We start from the raw sequence: 15,412 nt of genomic DNA on the forward strand, positions 1-15,412 counted from the left end.
TTTTTTAGCATGTTTGTAAACCAATGGTACGGTTGTTTTGCAGTTCAAGGAAAGCAGTTTCAACTTTGTGAAAGCCTGCTTTCATATGACCAGGAAAAATCACCGAAGGAGAAAGTCTCAACCAGGCTCAGAACTACAGGAGTTTCACAAAGCAATTATTTGTCTCAGAGCTCCTACAGATTCAGATGACTTTAGTATCAGTAATTAATACAAAAAGAACCCTCAAATGAACTATGTCCAGTGCACATAAAGCGCTGATTAGCAAGCAAGTGCCCACTACAAAGAGCTTTTTTTTCTTCGCAGAACTCAGACGAATGCCAAGAGAACAGCTCACGTTTTCGACATTCCAATGAGAATCATTACAATATTTTCATGATTGACAATGTGTGATCCTGATCATTTAGCAAGGTGCCAGCTGAAGAGCTCTGTCAATGCTCTGCTGCCCTTGAAACTGCAGGAAATTTACACAGGCACTTTTGTCTCCTTTTGCAGATGCTAGACAAGAGTTCATTGTTGTAGATTGTGCAAATGAAACTGGTAAAGAAAAAGTAAAGAGCTAAATATAACCTACGCAACTCTTCAAGCTCTGTGAGGTGCCAGCGAGTGCTTCTCTGCCCAGACTATCATTTTTGCACAATAAAACGAGCACTTTCAATATCCGTCAGGCAAATGCATAACCCGCCTAAGCATCCAATGAATCGATGCCTTCTTACACTGCTATAACTGAAAAGGCATATTGACTCACCAAGTTGACAATATGTAACAAGGAGGACTGGTACAATGCAATCCACTTAGCGCTTAGCAACGTGACACCATAGCCACTAAGCAGCCACAGTGGGTTTCAATCCAATTATAACAATGACGAAAAAGCAGGAAAATCTGTTGTAACCATATATCGTTACAGCCATGTTGTTCATACGCACTTTCAGTATATGATGTAGCAAGCAATGCCCATCATTATTACCAATTTTACAAGTGGCAGCATCACGAGTGCATTGATTATCAGAGCCACACCACATATCTATTCATAGTTTAGAAGTACACAAACAATTTTAGCAGCCCCTTGAAAGAAAATATCAATTCTTTCTAAAAACAGTTAACACTCATCAGCTCATGAACCATTTATGCAAAGCATTCACCTGTAGATGAATGTTATGTTGCAAGGTATGGAAAAGGAGGAGAGAAAGCTGGACAACTTGTTGAGCATTTATGGGAGATGAAGACAGCATGAACCGCACAACACAGAAAAAAGGAAAAGACGAGCATTGACAGCTACTTGTTTCTACTGTGGTCGCACAACATAAGAAAGCATCTCAAATTCACTGAGCACTGCACACACCATCATAAAATAATGTGGGGCACCTGAGTGGCAGCTGAAATGACACACACTGCACCTAGTAGAGGGAGCTTTAGCTGTCGACACAGATGTACTATGTGCACATCCTGTTGTGCTTGCAGCTATGCTTATATTCTCTCTTCCGCTAAACAAGTCAGTGATATCTCAGGCTAATACAGGATGCCGCTCTTCCAGCTGCCATGCCACATATGCATTTCAGTGGTGGACAAGGAGTGAAAAAAAGCTGTGAAATCTTTTGAGGAGTTTAAGGTATTGCTGACATATTCAAAACAAGCATGAAAAAATGCATGGCTATACACAGAAGTATCCACATGCAATAACACGGGTCTAAACAGCAAAAGTGCTCTAACAGAAAGTGAGTATGATACAGTCGACTTCCGTTAATTCAATCTTGACAGGACCAATGAAACTGATCTAAGGCAGGTCAATTAAGAATAGAGACAGAAGAAATGTCTAAACACACCGCCGAATAATTTCACAGCACTTACTTGATTCTAGTACACCCTAAATATAATACTGTCGCAAAAGTGCGCATAATCAAAGCGCATTTTTGCCAAATCAAAGTGCCGCATATCCGCCAAGTCAGCAAAGCAGCACGTGAGCCCGCAGCAGCTTCGACAGAGGGGGAGAGCACATATGCCACAGACAACCGATGCAATCAATGAAGACTAGAAGCTTCGACAAAGGTTACAATCTCGAGAGAGAGAGAGAGAGAGAGAGAGAGAGAGAGAGAGAGGGCTCGCGCCGAAGCACCCTCTTAGACCTCAACACAAGGCGAGCAGAGCGAAAGGAGGAGACGGCCCGAGCGTGCGCCAACAGGTGAGTCACCACCCTCCTCGAAGATGTTTCAGTGGCCTCGGCGGAAAACGCAAGAAAAGTCTAGAAGACTCCCAGGCTTTATTCATGCTATGGGAGCACGACTCTGTCACAAAGTTCGAGATACACCGGCAAAGGCGATAAAAACACCGTGCTGGAATCAGTGAGGGATCAGACCGCGCCAGTGAAGAGACGTGACGTGTAGACTGACAGCCTGCAGAAGAAGGGGATTCCTCAACAAGCTAGCCGATGAGTTCCTCGGGCATCTGCATTTCCGGAAGAAGTCCCTTCTTCAGGGTGTCTACCAAGCTGACATTTCCAAATTCCTTGAGTTTTGCAGGTTTTCCCTGAGCACCTAACTTTGTTTGTGAAGCATAACTTTGTTTTATGTGAGGGCAGGTTGACATCATGTTGCACAACGCTGTCACTCTCTAGTAGGCATGTTGAAACAAAAAAATGACTTAATCCAGTCTGAATAGTAAAGAGTAATATCTCCTTAGTATTTTACTTAAAAAGAAAACAGACGGAAGGTGTTAGTAAAATGCACAGCGAAAAAAATGGTAAAGCCCAATGCAAATTGAGTCAAACATTTTCAAACACGAATGAAAAGGAGATGCATACATAAGTAAATATTTTTGAATATGAGCTATTTCTATCCACTGATAGCAAGCTCATCGGTATTAGGCCTAAACATCCATGTCACATTATTGATGACATGGATGTGATCCATTGTAGAGTATCTCTTCCTGAAACCTGCCTGTTCACTTGGTTGACGAAAGTCCAGTGTTGCCCTTATTCTATTGAAGATTATCTTGGTGAATATTTTATATAATACTGGGAGTAAGCTAATGGACCTATAATTTTTTAATTCTTTAATCTCTCTCTTCTTGAGGATTAGTATAATGTTTGCACTCTTCCAGTTTTCTGGGACCCTTGCAGTCGATAGATACTTCGTATAGGGAGCCGCCAGTTTTCCAAGCATTATAACTCCTGCATCTTTGGGTAAATCATTTGTTATTTCATCTTCTCCTGTCGCTCTGCATACGTTTGCCATAACAGTATAACAACTCATGTGTAGTAGAAGGGGATGTTTCCGTCACCTCTATACACAGTAATCCAGACAAACAATCAGAAGAATCAATTTTTATAATCAAAAGGTTCAAAAGAAAGAAAATGTTCCCATGCCTTTATCACTATTGCACATGGAGGGGGGGGGGGGGGGGAAGCAAATACATTGTATGTACAGCTTTGCATTTTTACAAGGCAGTAATGCTTTGTTTTGAGCATGACACCTAGGATCTGTTGTCTACGGAAGCAGGGCAGAGCAAAGAACTAAAATAAATAAATAAATAAAGCAGTAATCCACACACTTGCCAAATGTCTCATAATAAAAAGATGGTCAGAAAGAGACACCAGACATGTGGTAATAGCTACAGCAAATACTGATGCACTTGCTAGACTAAGTTGCTATAATGCAAATGTCAAGAAGCAACAATAAACACACCAGGAGGCATAAAGGTGGTCTGGAATCCACAAGACTTCTGTGGTGTAAAATTAAAGCCGTTGCCTTGCAGTGCTATGTCAGGCAAGCATGTTCACACAAGGCCAGTATTCTCTGGAGGCCTTGATGACACACTTGCCACACACAGCTTTACCTGCAGTTGCACGTCAGAGTTAGAAAAGAATGAACTGACACACTGTCCAACCATAGAGAAATATAACAAATGTGGACATTACATATTGCTAAGTATGTGCTTCTTTCTGCTGCTTTTCTCACAATTAAAGTATGTGTGCAGTGCTCAGCAAGTTTGAACTTGGGCAAAAGCAAATACATTCAGATTCTGTCGGGAGTTCATTTGAGTAAGTTCAGGCGTTACTCCCGCCTTTTCCATTTATTTTTTCTTTGTTAATATCAGTCTGAAAAGTATTCAAACACCAGAAATGTAACAAATGATGTTGAATTATTGATGCATATTGTGGAACCTAAGCCTACTGCATCATGAATGCCAGTAATATTGGTTTTACTTACATGTTTTTTTAGGAAGGGTGCTATTGCTGCTGCTGGAAGGAAGAGAACTTGCTTCATTACTGTCCGCGCATTTGATATCAGGGCTACTTTTAGAGCGCCCACTGCTATGTGAATGCATTGGTCTGCTGCTGAAAAAAAAACCGCGCAAAAATCCTGAAGCTGCTGTTTTCAAGTATGTCTGCAATCATCAAATGCATAAACCAAAAGTGAATGCATGAATTCAGGGACAATGAGACATCCACCTCCATTACACACACTCCATTAGGTGGATGTATCATTTTCCCTTAATTCATTACTTCTCTCCACCTTGCGGGTTTCCACAGAACGATTACGTCAAAAGTGAATGCACTGCAAATAGACCTAATGTACTCAAAGAAAAAAAAAAAGAAGAAAATGGATTTAAGGACTTGATACACCCAGCCTGTAATTTGTCAAATAAACCTATTATACACAAGACTTCCTGCAACTATGTGGCACACATACTGTTACAGCATTTTTCTAAACCAATGCCTTCTCAGACTCCTCAACCTAATCTGATAATTACAGGTTTCTAAAGCCGAACAAACTGCACAAAAATTCAGACCTAAAGCTTATATGAACTAAGAAAACAATCTGCTGCAAACAAAAACGAGGGACACCAGCAGCAAACACACCTGTTTTTGTTTTCAAACTCTGTGAATTCCTCTGGTTTATCGTCATCTTCCTGTGAGGGCTCCTCAGGAGGTGGGTCATCACCCCAGCCATAGGACACCTCGGGATATTTTTCAAGTTCACTACCATTCTGCTTGTAAGAGCTCACGGGTGCATCTGGAATAAAGGAAATGTAATAATCAGGGTTTGTATGGAACAACTGACAAAAAATTCAAGAACAATTTAAAGATGCTGAAGGCCAAAATTCAAGGAGCGAGAAACTGAATAGTGAAAGCTTCCTCTCAGCTGCTATTTCACAGCTATGCAGCTGTTGAGTTGGACAGACACTCCACGCTCCTTAGGTCGCTTTTTTTCTCATTGTAATGATGTCCATCGCCTTCTGGCATGATGGTTATTAGTGTCCGAGTCCGGCCAAAGATACTTGTCATGTTAAAGCCAAATGGCTGAAACACTTTTTACCTGGCATTTCCAGAGACTAGGGCTCGAAAATCGAGCCGTGATAGCTGCGATATGAACCAACTAGCAAAACAACAAAATGGTGGCACAATTTGGTTGCTTCATCTGGCTTTGTCTAGCTCAACAACTGCAACAGTGATTTAAACAAGCCTGTCGTTGGTGGCTGCAGATATGCCACATTGCAATCGTTTAGCAACACTCTCAAAAGAAGATACCTAGGACTGTTCCCCGATGAAGAGTGTCCATGGCTCAGTGCTATACGAAGCTCATTTTTCAGTGTTCAAAAGTTGCCCCAACAACAGTTTATTTGAGGAGCACATTTGATCTCAAGGAGTTTTTAAGAGACATTGAATATATTCTTCCAAATTAAAGGGTTTTCAAAGATTTCAAGCAGTCATACAAACCATGAGTATGCCACCATTTCATGCACTAAAAGGAAGTTAAGCACAAAATCCGGCACTAACTTGCCCATTTACATAACAACAACCATGTATTAGAAGCACCTTCATTGTCTGTTCTGTGCTGTACAGAACCTGTTACTTTTTACGAAGCTCTAAAAAAGTGCTCCAAGTATGTAAAACTAACAAAGTTAGCTCACAAAAGGAAGAGTGAATTTTTAATATCTTAGGTAAACAATTGTCAAAAGTGCATTTTAAATATAGAACATTACTGACAAATCAAGCTCGCAGTGTTAGTGGCCATCTCATGCAAGTATAGGCTAACTAGCATACCTTGACTGGGCTGTATTACTAAACACTAATGAACAAAGAGACCTTAGAATCAAAGCCTTGTATAACTGCAAAGAATATAGAAGAATGAAAGAAATGAAAACACATGCAGACTACTCTGACAGTGCACTTGAAGACAATAACACACTATTCCTACTAAGCTGTTACCTTGTACAAAGTATAATTCTCAGACAATGCAGCAAGTAATAATTCCACTTTCTGTTTTAATATACCGAGACGAACCCTTATTATAGATCATTCATGACCGATGGACATAAATATATGCTCCATGGAGAGCCGTTATGTTTTTCTAACAATGAGCTAGAATGGAGTCTCCTGGCCACTCATGAATTCCCCTCCACCCGTCAAGTTTTTAGGTCAACAATCCAATTTCGATGAGGAATTACCTTTACTACTTTATTAACGTACTACTACTTCATTAGCTTAGGATCACGGCGCAACCAAACGAGTTCTGTGAAAATTGACAAGGTGTAGAATTCATAAAAGAGATAGATGGCATCGACCTGAATGCCAACTTCCAGAAAATATTTGTATTTTATACAACCATTGCTACACTCAGCAGAAGTTTCAATTCATTAGAGCTTGAATTGACAAGAGAGCACGGAGTGAAATGATTATGCAACCTCAGCTAGCTGCCTACCTGCAGGGGATGCAGAAGTAAGCTGTCCTTCCAGTTTCTCCTTGTCCTCCTCTAGCTTCCCCAAGGCCACGTCCTTACCATCGCCTCCAGCATTTGCCTCCTGGCTTTCCCCAACAGAGCCGGCAGCTGGTTCTTTCTTGGGCTTCTTCTTCCTCTTTCTGTTCTTGTTTGCCAGCTTGCAGAGAGAGAGAAATTCAATGTTTCAGTAGTTAGCACATGTTTATGTCTACTTTTTAAGATCTACACCCTACAAGACATACTCTGTATATACATTTATTGTGCATTATACAATTTTAGCTTAATATGCAGGATGGAGCTCAATATTGATGCAGCTGAATTGCAGGTAGTACATCCAATTTAAAAGAAATTGCACAGCATTATATGATATAATGCTTATGTGCAGTGCCACTGAAAAATCCTTGTGCATCACTGGTAATCTTCTATGACTGCAATAGGTCGAGAGCATTACCAATACATAAATACCATTTGCAAGTGTCAGACTAGGAGGAACAAGAATGTTTCTGAATGGACATTTCAGAAAGTTGCACTTGCTCCACTGATGCTGACCATGCCAGTATCTGAAATCACCCTATGTAAGTTTGAATACAAATCTCGGCTCACTGAAACACACAATACATATGGCACGCACACATCATGTGTGCATGCTTAAACACACTCACAAAGAAAAAGAACAATGCTTTCAGCTTCACTTTGCTCTGCTAAAAACAAAATGACAGCTGTGGTACTGCTGCCACATACAACTTGAAAAAGATATTAGTCTTAGATATTTATTCTGTTTCCATTCAGAGCCAGTGCAATAAGCCCTGGCCAATAGCAGCCCCCCCCCCCCCCCACTTCATTTCTTTCTTAGAAGAGACCAAAGAAAGGGATGAGGCCTAAAGTAACATAGTGCATTACGGAAGCAAGAAAATGGGATGTCACCACACACAAGCTCAGCTTCAATTATTTGTATGAAGATTATTGGAACTGAAAAGTTCCATGAGAACTGCTGGAAGTAAATGGCTTCCAGCTGGATAAAAATGTTCAATCATATCTCGAAAATGTCCATTACTGCTAAAAAATGATCTAGCTGGACAAAATTTCTGGTTCAATACTCTAGCTGGAACTTGAAAATTATTATGCAGTCTTGAAAACAAGGAAACTGAAATTGCGCTAAAATTATGGCATTATGAAAACAGTGTTCTAAAATCGAAAGAAAAGAATTTTCATGATTTTGCATACTGCCCTGTACAGTGTTAGACCTAACTATAGACTAAATAAAGGTTTTTCCATACAAGACTGACATTAAATTAGTTTTTGCACCAATACATGAACATGATGCATGAGCAAAAATGTACATATAGCAGTCACAATGCTAAATTTGGGACAGTACAAATCATGGCAGGGCTTTCCAAACATTACATGTTGAGAGACCACACAAAATCAACTTGAATTTATTACCTTGACTTTGCTTCCTGCGCAGTTCCATTCCCGCAAAGCCTCTTCAGGTCCATCTTGCAGAAAGATTCAGGATGTTAGTGCAATTTAATCTAAAATTATAAATATCTGTTTAATCTACACACTCAATGCAATGACAGGAATAAAGGATACTTCAATTGATTTGGCCTACACTATTTCTGTGGCCTCTAGCATTTGCTTACTCATCTAGGCATTGTGTCAAGGCATCAGCTCACCCACTGCTAAAGTAGCGGTCAAAGTGCACTGCCAAATAAATGCAGTGTAAAATGTCAAGAATGCAGAATCTGTCATGCTCTCGTGAGAAGTGTTGTGACCATGACAATGATGCCATGAACAAGCTGAGCAGACTTCGTAACAAGTGTGTGCAGCTTCTGCTGCGTAACACTGATGCTCTGCTGCTATCGGGCACTGCAGTGCTACATCATTGGGAGAGCAAAATGTGGATCCAGGGCAGCAAAAAGTTTGAGTGAAGAGTAACTACTTCTATTATCCAGGGGAATGCCAGCAAACAAGAAAACTAGGAAAAGCTATAGACAAAGAAACAGGAAGGGTGCTCGATCAACAATTACTTTATTTTGTAGAAATGACGTTCCCCAAGAGCAAACAAAGCATGTGTGACCACACTGCAAGTTGCTTCAAGGTAATCACCTTGACTGCCCATGACAATGTTTATAAACTGAGGCCCTTTGCTCACTACACTGAAGTGATTTACAGGCCTGCAGTGCATGCTGCTTGGTTTTAGGGGATGTCATTTCTACAGAATAAAGCCAGTTGTTAGTGCAGCACCCTTCCTGCTCCTTTGTGTCTTCATTATGGTTTTTCACAGTTTCCTACCTGCATGCTGGCATTTCCCTACACAACAGCACCACTGGTGGTGCTGTCTACTAAATCACAGGTGGTGCCATTAAATGGCTGCCCAGTGCCTGCAGTCTGCTGTGATAGTGAAGCCATGCCCTGCTCACATAGAGGTGGAAGTGCAAGCACGGCATTGTCACAAATAGAAGCTTGTAATGAAGGAGCAACTGTGCATTTCCATATAATGCACATATATATGTAATAACTGTTAACAACGCATCCATACTGACATGTGTACTTGTCTTTATCGGGCAACACGTTTCACCGCCTAACAAATGTTATCGCACAGCGCAGGACGCGCCTGCATGTATCGGAAGTTTCTGGAATGTTATCGATGGTTCCATCCGCTGTCTGTGACTAAACCTTGTGTAATCTGATTGCATGTGTGCACGACGCGAATAATGTAGAGCTTTGTGGAAGGCACGCAGGTCCCAGCGATTACTCTAGAACATTCGACGACTGATGTATAAAAGCCGACGCACTTGACCCGCTCATCAGATGTTCGCAATCGCCGAGTGTATTCGCCAATATCGTTCTTTGAGTGTAGCCTGCCTTTGAGGGCACAAGTTCGCCCAATAAAATGCTAGTTTCATTAATCAAAGTTTTGCTGCCTTCTTCACCATCACTACTGCATGACAATATGCTGTTAACAGTTGTGAACTCTGTACACATTCTTAACCCTCATATGCATGTGCCTTCATGGCCTAGTTTGTCTGTGGATTGTTCTTCCTCCCTTTAGCCTCTTTAATGACCTAAGCAATTTCCCCCATTGAAGACAAGTTAATGGCAAGAAACAGAATAAAGCAGCATGTAATGTTTGCAATTGTTAAGAAGTATGCAATTTGCTGTTAATCATTCTCAGCTTTGTACAGCTTTAAACTGACTTAAAACACAATGTTGTCATGACTTTTTATCGGTGACTCCAGTGCTCATTTCTTTCTACACACTATGGTCCTCGTTGAAGCCCACTTTAGTGACTTTAGATAGTCAGTGAAGTGCGCCAACCGGTGATTGTAAAAGGCCATTTGCCAGTCAATTACTGGTCAGATACCACTTTTTATCTGACTGCTAGGTTATGGTAACTTCAGAAGCACCAACTAAATTTACCATTTCACAAAACTTCTTTTTATGCAAAACATAACCAAAAGTCATGCTGTGCATGATATGAAGTTTTCTTGACAAGTCTACACGGGATTTTTTTTCAACGAGATAAGTCTACGATAGCAAGTAAACACCTATATTGATGACAGATACCTACTTTCTGATATTGCAGTAATAGTAGCATTGACATCATAGTCGTAAGTCCTCAGAGCCATGCATATCTGGTCCTTGCTCATGCTTGGCACCACCTCCCTGACTTTGCTGAGCTGCAAGTGAAAAGATCCAGTCCTTAAGTGACATTCCCTAAATTGTAGAACAAGTGCATACAAACTGTGCATTGCTGCATAGTGCAATCTGAATCAATGAGAGGTCAGTTCATTGGGCCATGCTGCACCATTTGCAAGCAATTAGTAAAATACTAAGGCACCTTCAGCGCTAACAGTCAGGAAGGGCACCAGTCACCAGTCATAGCACCAGTCAAGGCAACCATCCATACAAAACAGGCAGAATACACTGTATAGCACTGTGGCCCACATTTAATCTAAAGCATGTATCTGTTTACATACATTTCCTATCGTTTAAAATCAGCAGTGGACATAACTACAATTAATTGCACTTGCCTTCTCTTTGAGGTCTTCGGGACCATGTTGTTCACCATCAGCCAGAGCAACATTGTTGTGCGTGTCATAAATTGAGCGCACTGCAATTGCAGAGAAAAGAAAAAAAAAGCAATAATGTGAAGCTTACGCAGCTGCAGTCATCAAATTCCAAGGGGATGTGCCCACACAAGCAAAAATCTTACGTTAGACGACCATTTTCAACAAACAATGCAATATTTTCAAGGAACAACAAAGGTGGAGCAAGTTTTATGAGAAGTAATATATATGTGAGCAATCAAAAAAGGACTTGCAATAGAGAAAATAATAATGTGTAAATTAGCATCCAATGAATATGAGTGAAAAGTACAAACACTTCCTTCTTGACTTGCTGAACAGTTTATAAACAAGACCCTCCTAACCCAAGGCTATGGCAAGTTCTTAGAAAGAGTTCGACCATACACAAGTTGTTTCACTCTTCATATAAAGAAGTAATCTACACAAGCTGTCATTAACCAAGACAAGAGGCGTCAAGACATTTTTGAAGTTTCAAGCAGTTGTGACCACGAAGATTCTAGAGCCGTGCAATGCACATCAGTGCCCAATGGCCTGCACAGAGACAAATTCACCGGCACATTTCTACTTCAAGGAGTGGACATGTTTGAAACTGCACCACATATACCTTGAATGTAAAAGGATAATGAGTAGCAAGTATGAAGGTTTTGGAAGCACTGGGAAAATATTTTGATACTAAACTGAAGTAAATTATATAAGCAGGCCAGTTGGCTAGTTATTGACATAAATTCACAGTTCAGAAACAAGATCACAATGGGATGAATGCTAATGAGGACAAGCACCGACTTCTGTGAAACTGCACCACTGATACTAAAATGGCCTTGAACTGCCAAACCTGGTGTCAACAACATTATCATAATTGCATGATGCAGAGCAAGATTTGCTGACATTGTGGAGCAATAAGGATAGGTATCATAACGTTGCTCATAAAAAAATTTAGAAATGTGCCTTGCATGTTTCTTCAAGCTACACTCATGTGTGGCAGCCAGTGTGATTGCAGGAATGAAGTAAGCCACTGTTTTATGACATGACACATCCACCTAATGGGTACCAAAACCGAAACTGGTTAGTATAAACAAGTATTACAGTCAGTAAATTACTTAGCATACTCTGATGCTTCACAGTATCTCTTTAGAGGGTTTAGAGGCATTGGATGTTCATTTAACGCAAAAAAATGACAGCCACAGAGTGTCATGTCAGCACTCCTTTAAAGGAGTACTGACATGACACACTGTGGCTGTCATTTTTTTGCATTAAATGAACATTTTCTTTAAAGGAGTACTGACATGACATTTTTGACTATTCATTTCTTGCACTGAAATGCAGGTCCGGCACTTTCAGACTCTAGGAAATATAATGGCAAACCTCAAGGCAACTTTCATAATTTAATATAATAGCCATTCTAGAGCCAGTTTGGGTTTCATTTCCAGGGCGGTTACGGTGTCATGGTGCAGAAGATGGGGAAACAGAGGGAAGGCGCGAGATGGAAATTCAAGATGAGCAAAACAAGAACAAGGTGAAAGCGGGAGCCAACGTTTCGACAAGTGGACTTGTCGATGGTTACATGCGTGCAAGACATTGCAACTTTTTGTCACTCGATCTAGCATGTTCAGCCATCTGCTATGCTGTTAAACAGGACCTTACAACGAGTAGCAGCATAGGAGGTGACTGAGCAAACCATAAAGACTGCCAAACCTCACTATGTCCTGCTCCCATGTGACTACCTTCTGCGTCATGACACCGCAACACAGTAACCTCCTGGGAAACGAAACCAAAACAGGCTGCAGAAAAGCTACTATGTGAAATTATTAAGGGTACTCTGAAGCTTGCAAGTATTTTTTTCTAGCGTTTAGAGGTGTAGAACCTTCATTTCATGCAAAAAAAAAGTATCATGTTAGTCCTCCTTTGAAGGACAAGGGCAAGTGCGCGTAGTCACTGAATATATACAAAGCAAAAAATTGCCCAACTTAGCTTTTCTCACCCTTTCAAATACTTGGAACCTGCGAAAATAAAATCTTGAAACTTCTAAATTCTCTACGCAGCTACTTAAAATCTGCAATCAAAGCACTGCCTCCATAGTCAACAATAAGTAACAAACACAAAAAGCTTCATAAGTGGTCATCTTCATTGCATTTAGTTCTCCATAAATATGCATCGAGTATGTTCAGGTGTTCAATAATTTCATTAAAAAATAACACTTGCTGATATGCAAGGCTGAAAACTGAAGGTAATCCAGCACTCATTCAAGAGAAATCTTGAATGAGTGCTAGAAAAATGATTACGACAAAAATAATTTCAGAGTAATTATTTTCATCATTCAGGCACTGGCTCAAGCAGTAGTATGTTAACTTTATTACCAGGGTTAGCTAGTCAGCAAAGAGAAACTCAAATGTCATTGTACTTAGTGCACGAACCTGTTCATTTCATACGACAAACCTGTACGTTTCCTTCTTATATAAAAAAGCTACAACACACACATATTTATCATCATTTAAGCAATTATATTACAATGCATACGCAGCTCTATTCATTCACGTTTATGCTTTGTCCAAAAGCGCGCAAAAATACCGCCTTACTAAATTTTATTGCGCTGTGAGAACTTGTAGTGAGAGATAGCCCATCTATGCAGAATCCATGCTAACCAACTAACCAGGCAATAGAACAAAACATTTTTTTAAAAAGAAGGAAAAAAGGCACTGAACTAGCCCTGAACTAGAAAATGATAGAAGCTCACAGGTTATTATAACTAAACAATTTTCCATAAGTATATTGAGGGGGGGGGGGCACACAAATACATGCAGGCAATGCAACGTTCCCCGCGTGTGTGTGTGTGAAGTGATTTTAGAAAAGGAGACGGAAGAGATGAGTCCGACGACAGCTTCGGCGCCCTGCGCAACTTATTTGGAAAGCACCTTCACGTCAACACCACGCATGAAGCGTAATATGCTCTCTCAGAAGTTAAAATGCGCATTGCGTGAATAACCAAATGACTCGACAGCAAGTTCGCTCATGCGGTTCACATTAATAACTGCCCCGCTTTTAAATGTTAAATAAACGGGCAGGCACTCGTGGATAAGGGACGCGTCACACACACAGCAGGTACGCGGCTACGTGAATTAAATAATGCAGAGAATCTTTTTCTGCGTTTTCGTATAACAAAGCAAATCCTAATCTTCCGTGAACACCCCTTCCGTTTCTAGCCTTTAGTTAAAATTCACGCGGCATGATCTGATACACAAAAGTAAGGTTGCAGCTTTCCTCAGCTTTCTTGGCAAAGAGCGGTAGGCGGTGACCACCAAACCGATGCGCACGGCTATGTTAACCAAAGCGCGGAAAGCCGAGGATCAAGTGCAGAAACAGGTTGCTTAGACATCACTAAAACAAACAGTTCTAAATGATCGATCGCCCAAAATACGATAATCGGGAATGCAAACGCAGAAATCGCGCTAATTATTTTTATTGGTTACATCAAAAGAGTCAGAACGGCTACACTAGTGAAAGTAGACAATTGAAAGTTCCAGAGCAGCGCCAAGCGCGCTTACCTTCTGTGATTGCTTCGCACATGAGGTCAACGCCCACACTACAACGTAAACTCCACGAAACCGAAACCTTGAAGTCAAACAACGCCAGGCTTCTACGTTGCAACCCCACTAATGCACAGCGCGCAGAACCGCGGCACAACTTCGCACATATCACCAGTGTGGCAAAGAAAAAGTGCACGAAATTTCGCTCGAAAAAACGTGGATCGAAGTTACTAGAATCCCTAGGCCTAGTCTTCACAATATCGGGATCAGAGTGGAATGCAAGATCGAAACAGATCTTCAATAACAGAAACGGGACAGGCAATCAACGTTTCGATAATGAGCTGCAACAGCAATCTGTGATGACGGCTTCATCGACTTACCTCCTATTTTTCTCGCCATAACATGCAGAACGTTCCTCGATCGTGAACAGCGTTCCTGACAGATAGACGGAACCGGAAGAATGCGCCTGTCGCCAGTGGCCAGCCGCCTTGCGGAGACGAAGAAAATGAAACTGAAACCGTAGCGCCAATGTCAAACGTGGCTGAACCAACGCACTTGAAAAAAAAAATAATAATAATAATGAATACAAATTAATAAATTAAAAAATAAGAAAAGCTTGCACTTCTTGAAGCTCATTTTGTCACCGAACATTAATTGTCATCTGTCTTCATGCGATTCACTTTTTTTTAATGTGCACCCTTTATTTGCCTTGATCATCGTCATCTGTTTTACCATAGAGTTACCATAGAGAAAGAAAAAAATATAGGACGGAGAATACCGCAACGCGATTGAAACCAAACTTGGTGGCCCAACACATGATCGCACGTCAAAACGCGCGGTTAATTTTAGTGTTCCCGCTCTGCAGGCCATAGAAGGAAGGAAAGAAACTGTATTTTTTCAAAAAGAAAAGTAGGCGAGCGTGGTCGGGCCCTTATAGTTCAGGGCTCCACTGGCACGAGCGGCTCGCTGGGCTTGGTCGAAGTAGAGTGACCTAGACCAGGAAAGCTACTTGGCTCTCCTTTTCCTCGTCCGCAAGCCACGCCTCCCACTGTTTATTTAACATGAGTGGATGTGCATTTATGTA

The 15,412-nt window shown here is 41.0% G+C and overlaps 1 protein-coding gene across 10 annotated transcripts in view; it reads right to left on the reverse strand.

The window, feature by feature from the left end:
- Window positions 1–14,839, reverse strand: part of LOC135901223 (spermatogenesis-associated serine-rich protein 2-like) — a 57,696-nt gene extending 42,857 nt beyond the window's left edge. For 2 of the 10 annotated variants that reach the window (XM_065430910.2, XM_065430907.2), the window contains exons 1-7: window positions 14,709–14,839; window positions 10,754–10,833; window positions 10,291–10,399; window positions 8,160–8,212; window positions 6,699–6,873; window positions 4,856–5,009; window positions 4,203–4,330 (exon numbers count right to left, since the gene is read on the reverse strand). In XM_065430910.2, the coding sequence (XP_065286982.1) occupies window positions 4,203–4,330; window positions 4,856–5,009; window positions 6,699–6,873; window positions 8,160–8,212; window positions 10,291–10,399; window positions 10,754–10,833; window positions 14,709–14,727 (718 nt within the window). In that variant the 5' untranslated portion in view covers window positions 14,728–14,839. Of the gene's footprint in view, window positions 1–4,202; window positions 4,331–4,855; window positions 5,010–6,698; window positions 6,874–8,159; window positions 8,213–10,290; window positions 10,400–10,753; window positions 10,834–14,346; window positions 14,384–14,708 lie in introns of those variants that run through there. The other 8 variants (XM_065430916.1, XM_065430914.1, XM_065430915.1 and 5 more) reach the window with 4 other exon arrangements.
- Between the last annotated feature and the right edge of the window lie 573 nt (window positions 14,840–15,412).

Source organism: Dermacentor albipictus, chromosome 1, assembly GCF_038994185.2.
Source record: "Dermacentor albipictus isolate Rhodes 1998 colony chromosome 1, USDA_Dalb.pri_finalv2, whole genome shotgun sequence".
Taxonomy (NCBI): Eukaryota; Metazoa; Arthropoda; class Arachnida; order Ixodida; family Ixodidae; genus Dermacentor; species Dermacentor albipictus.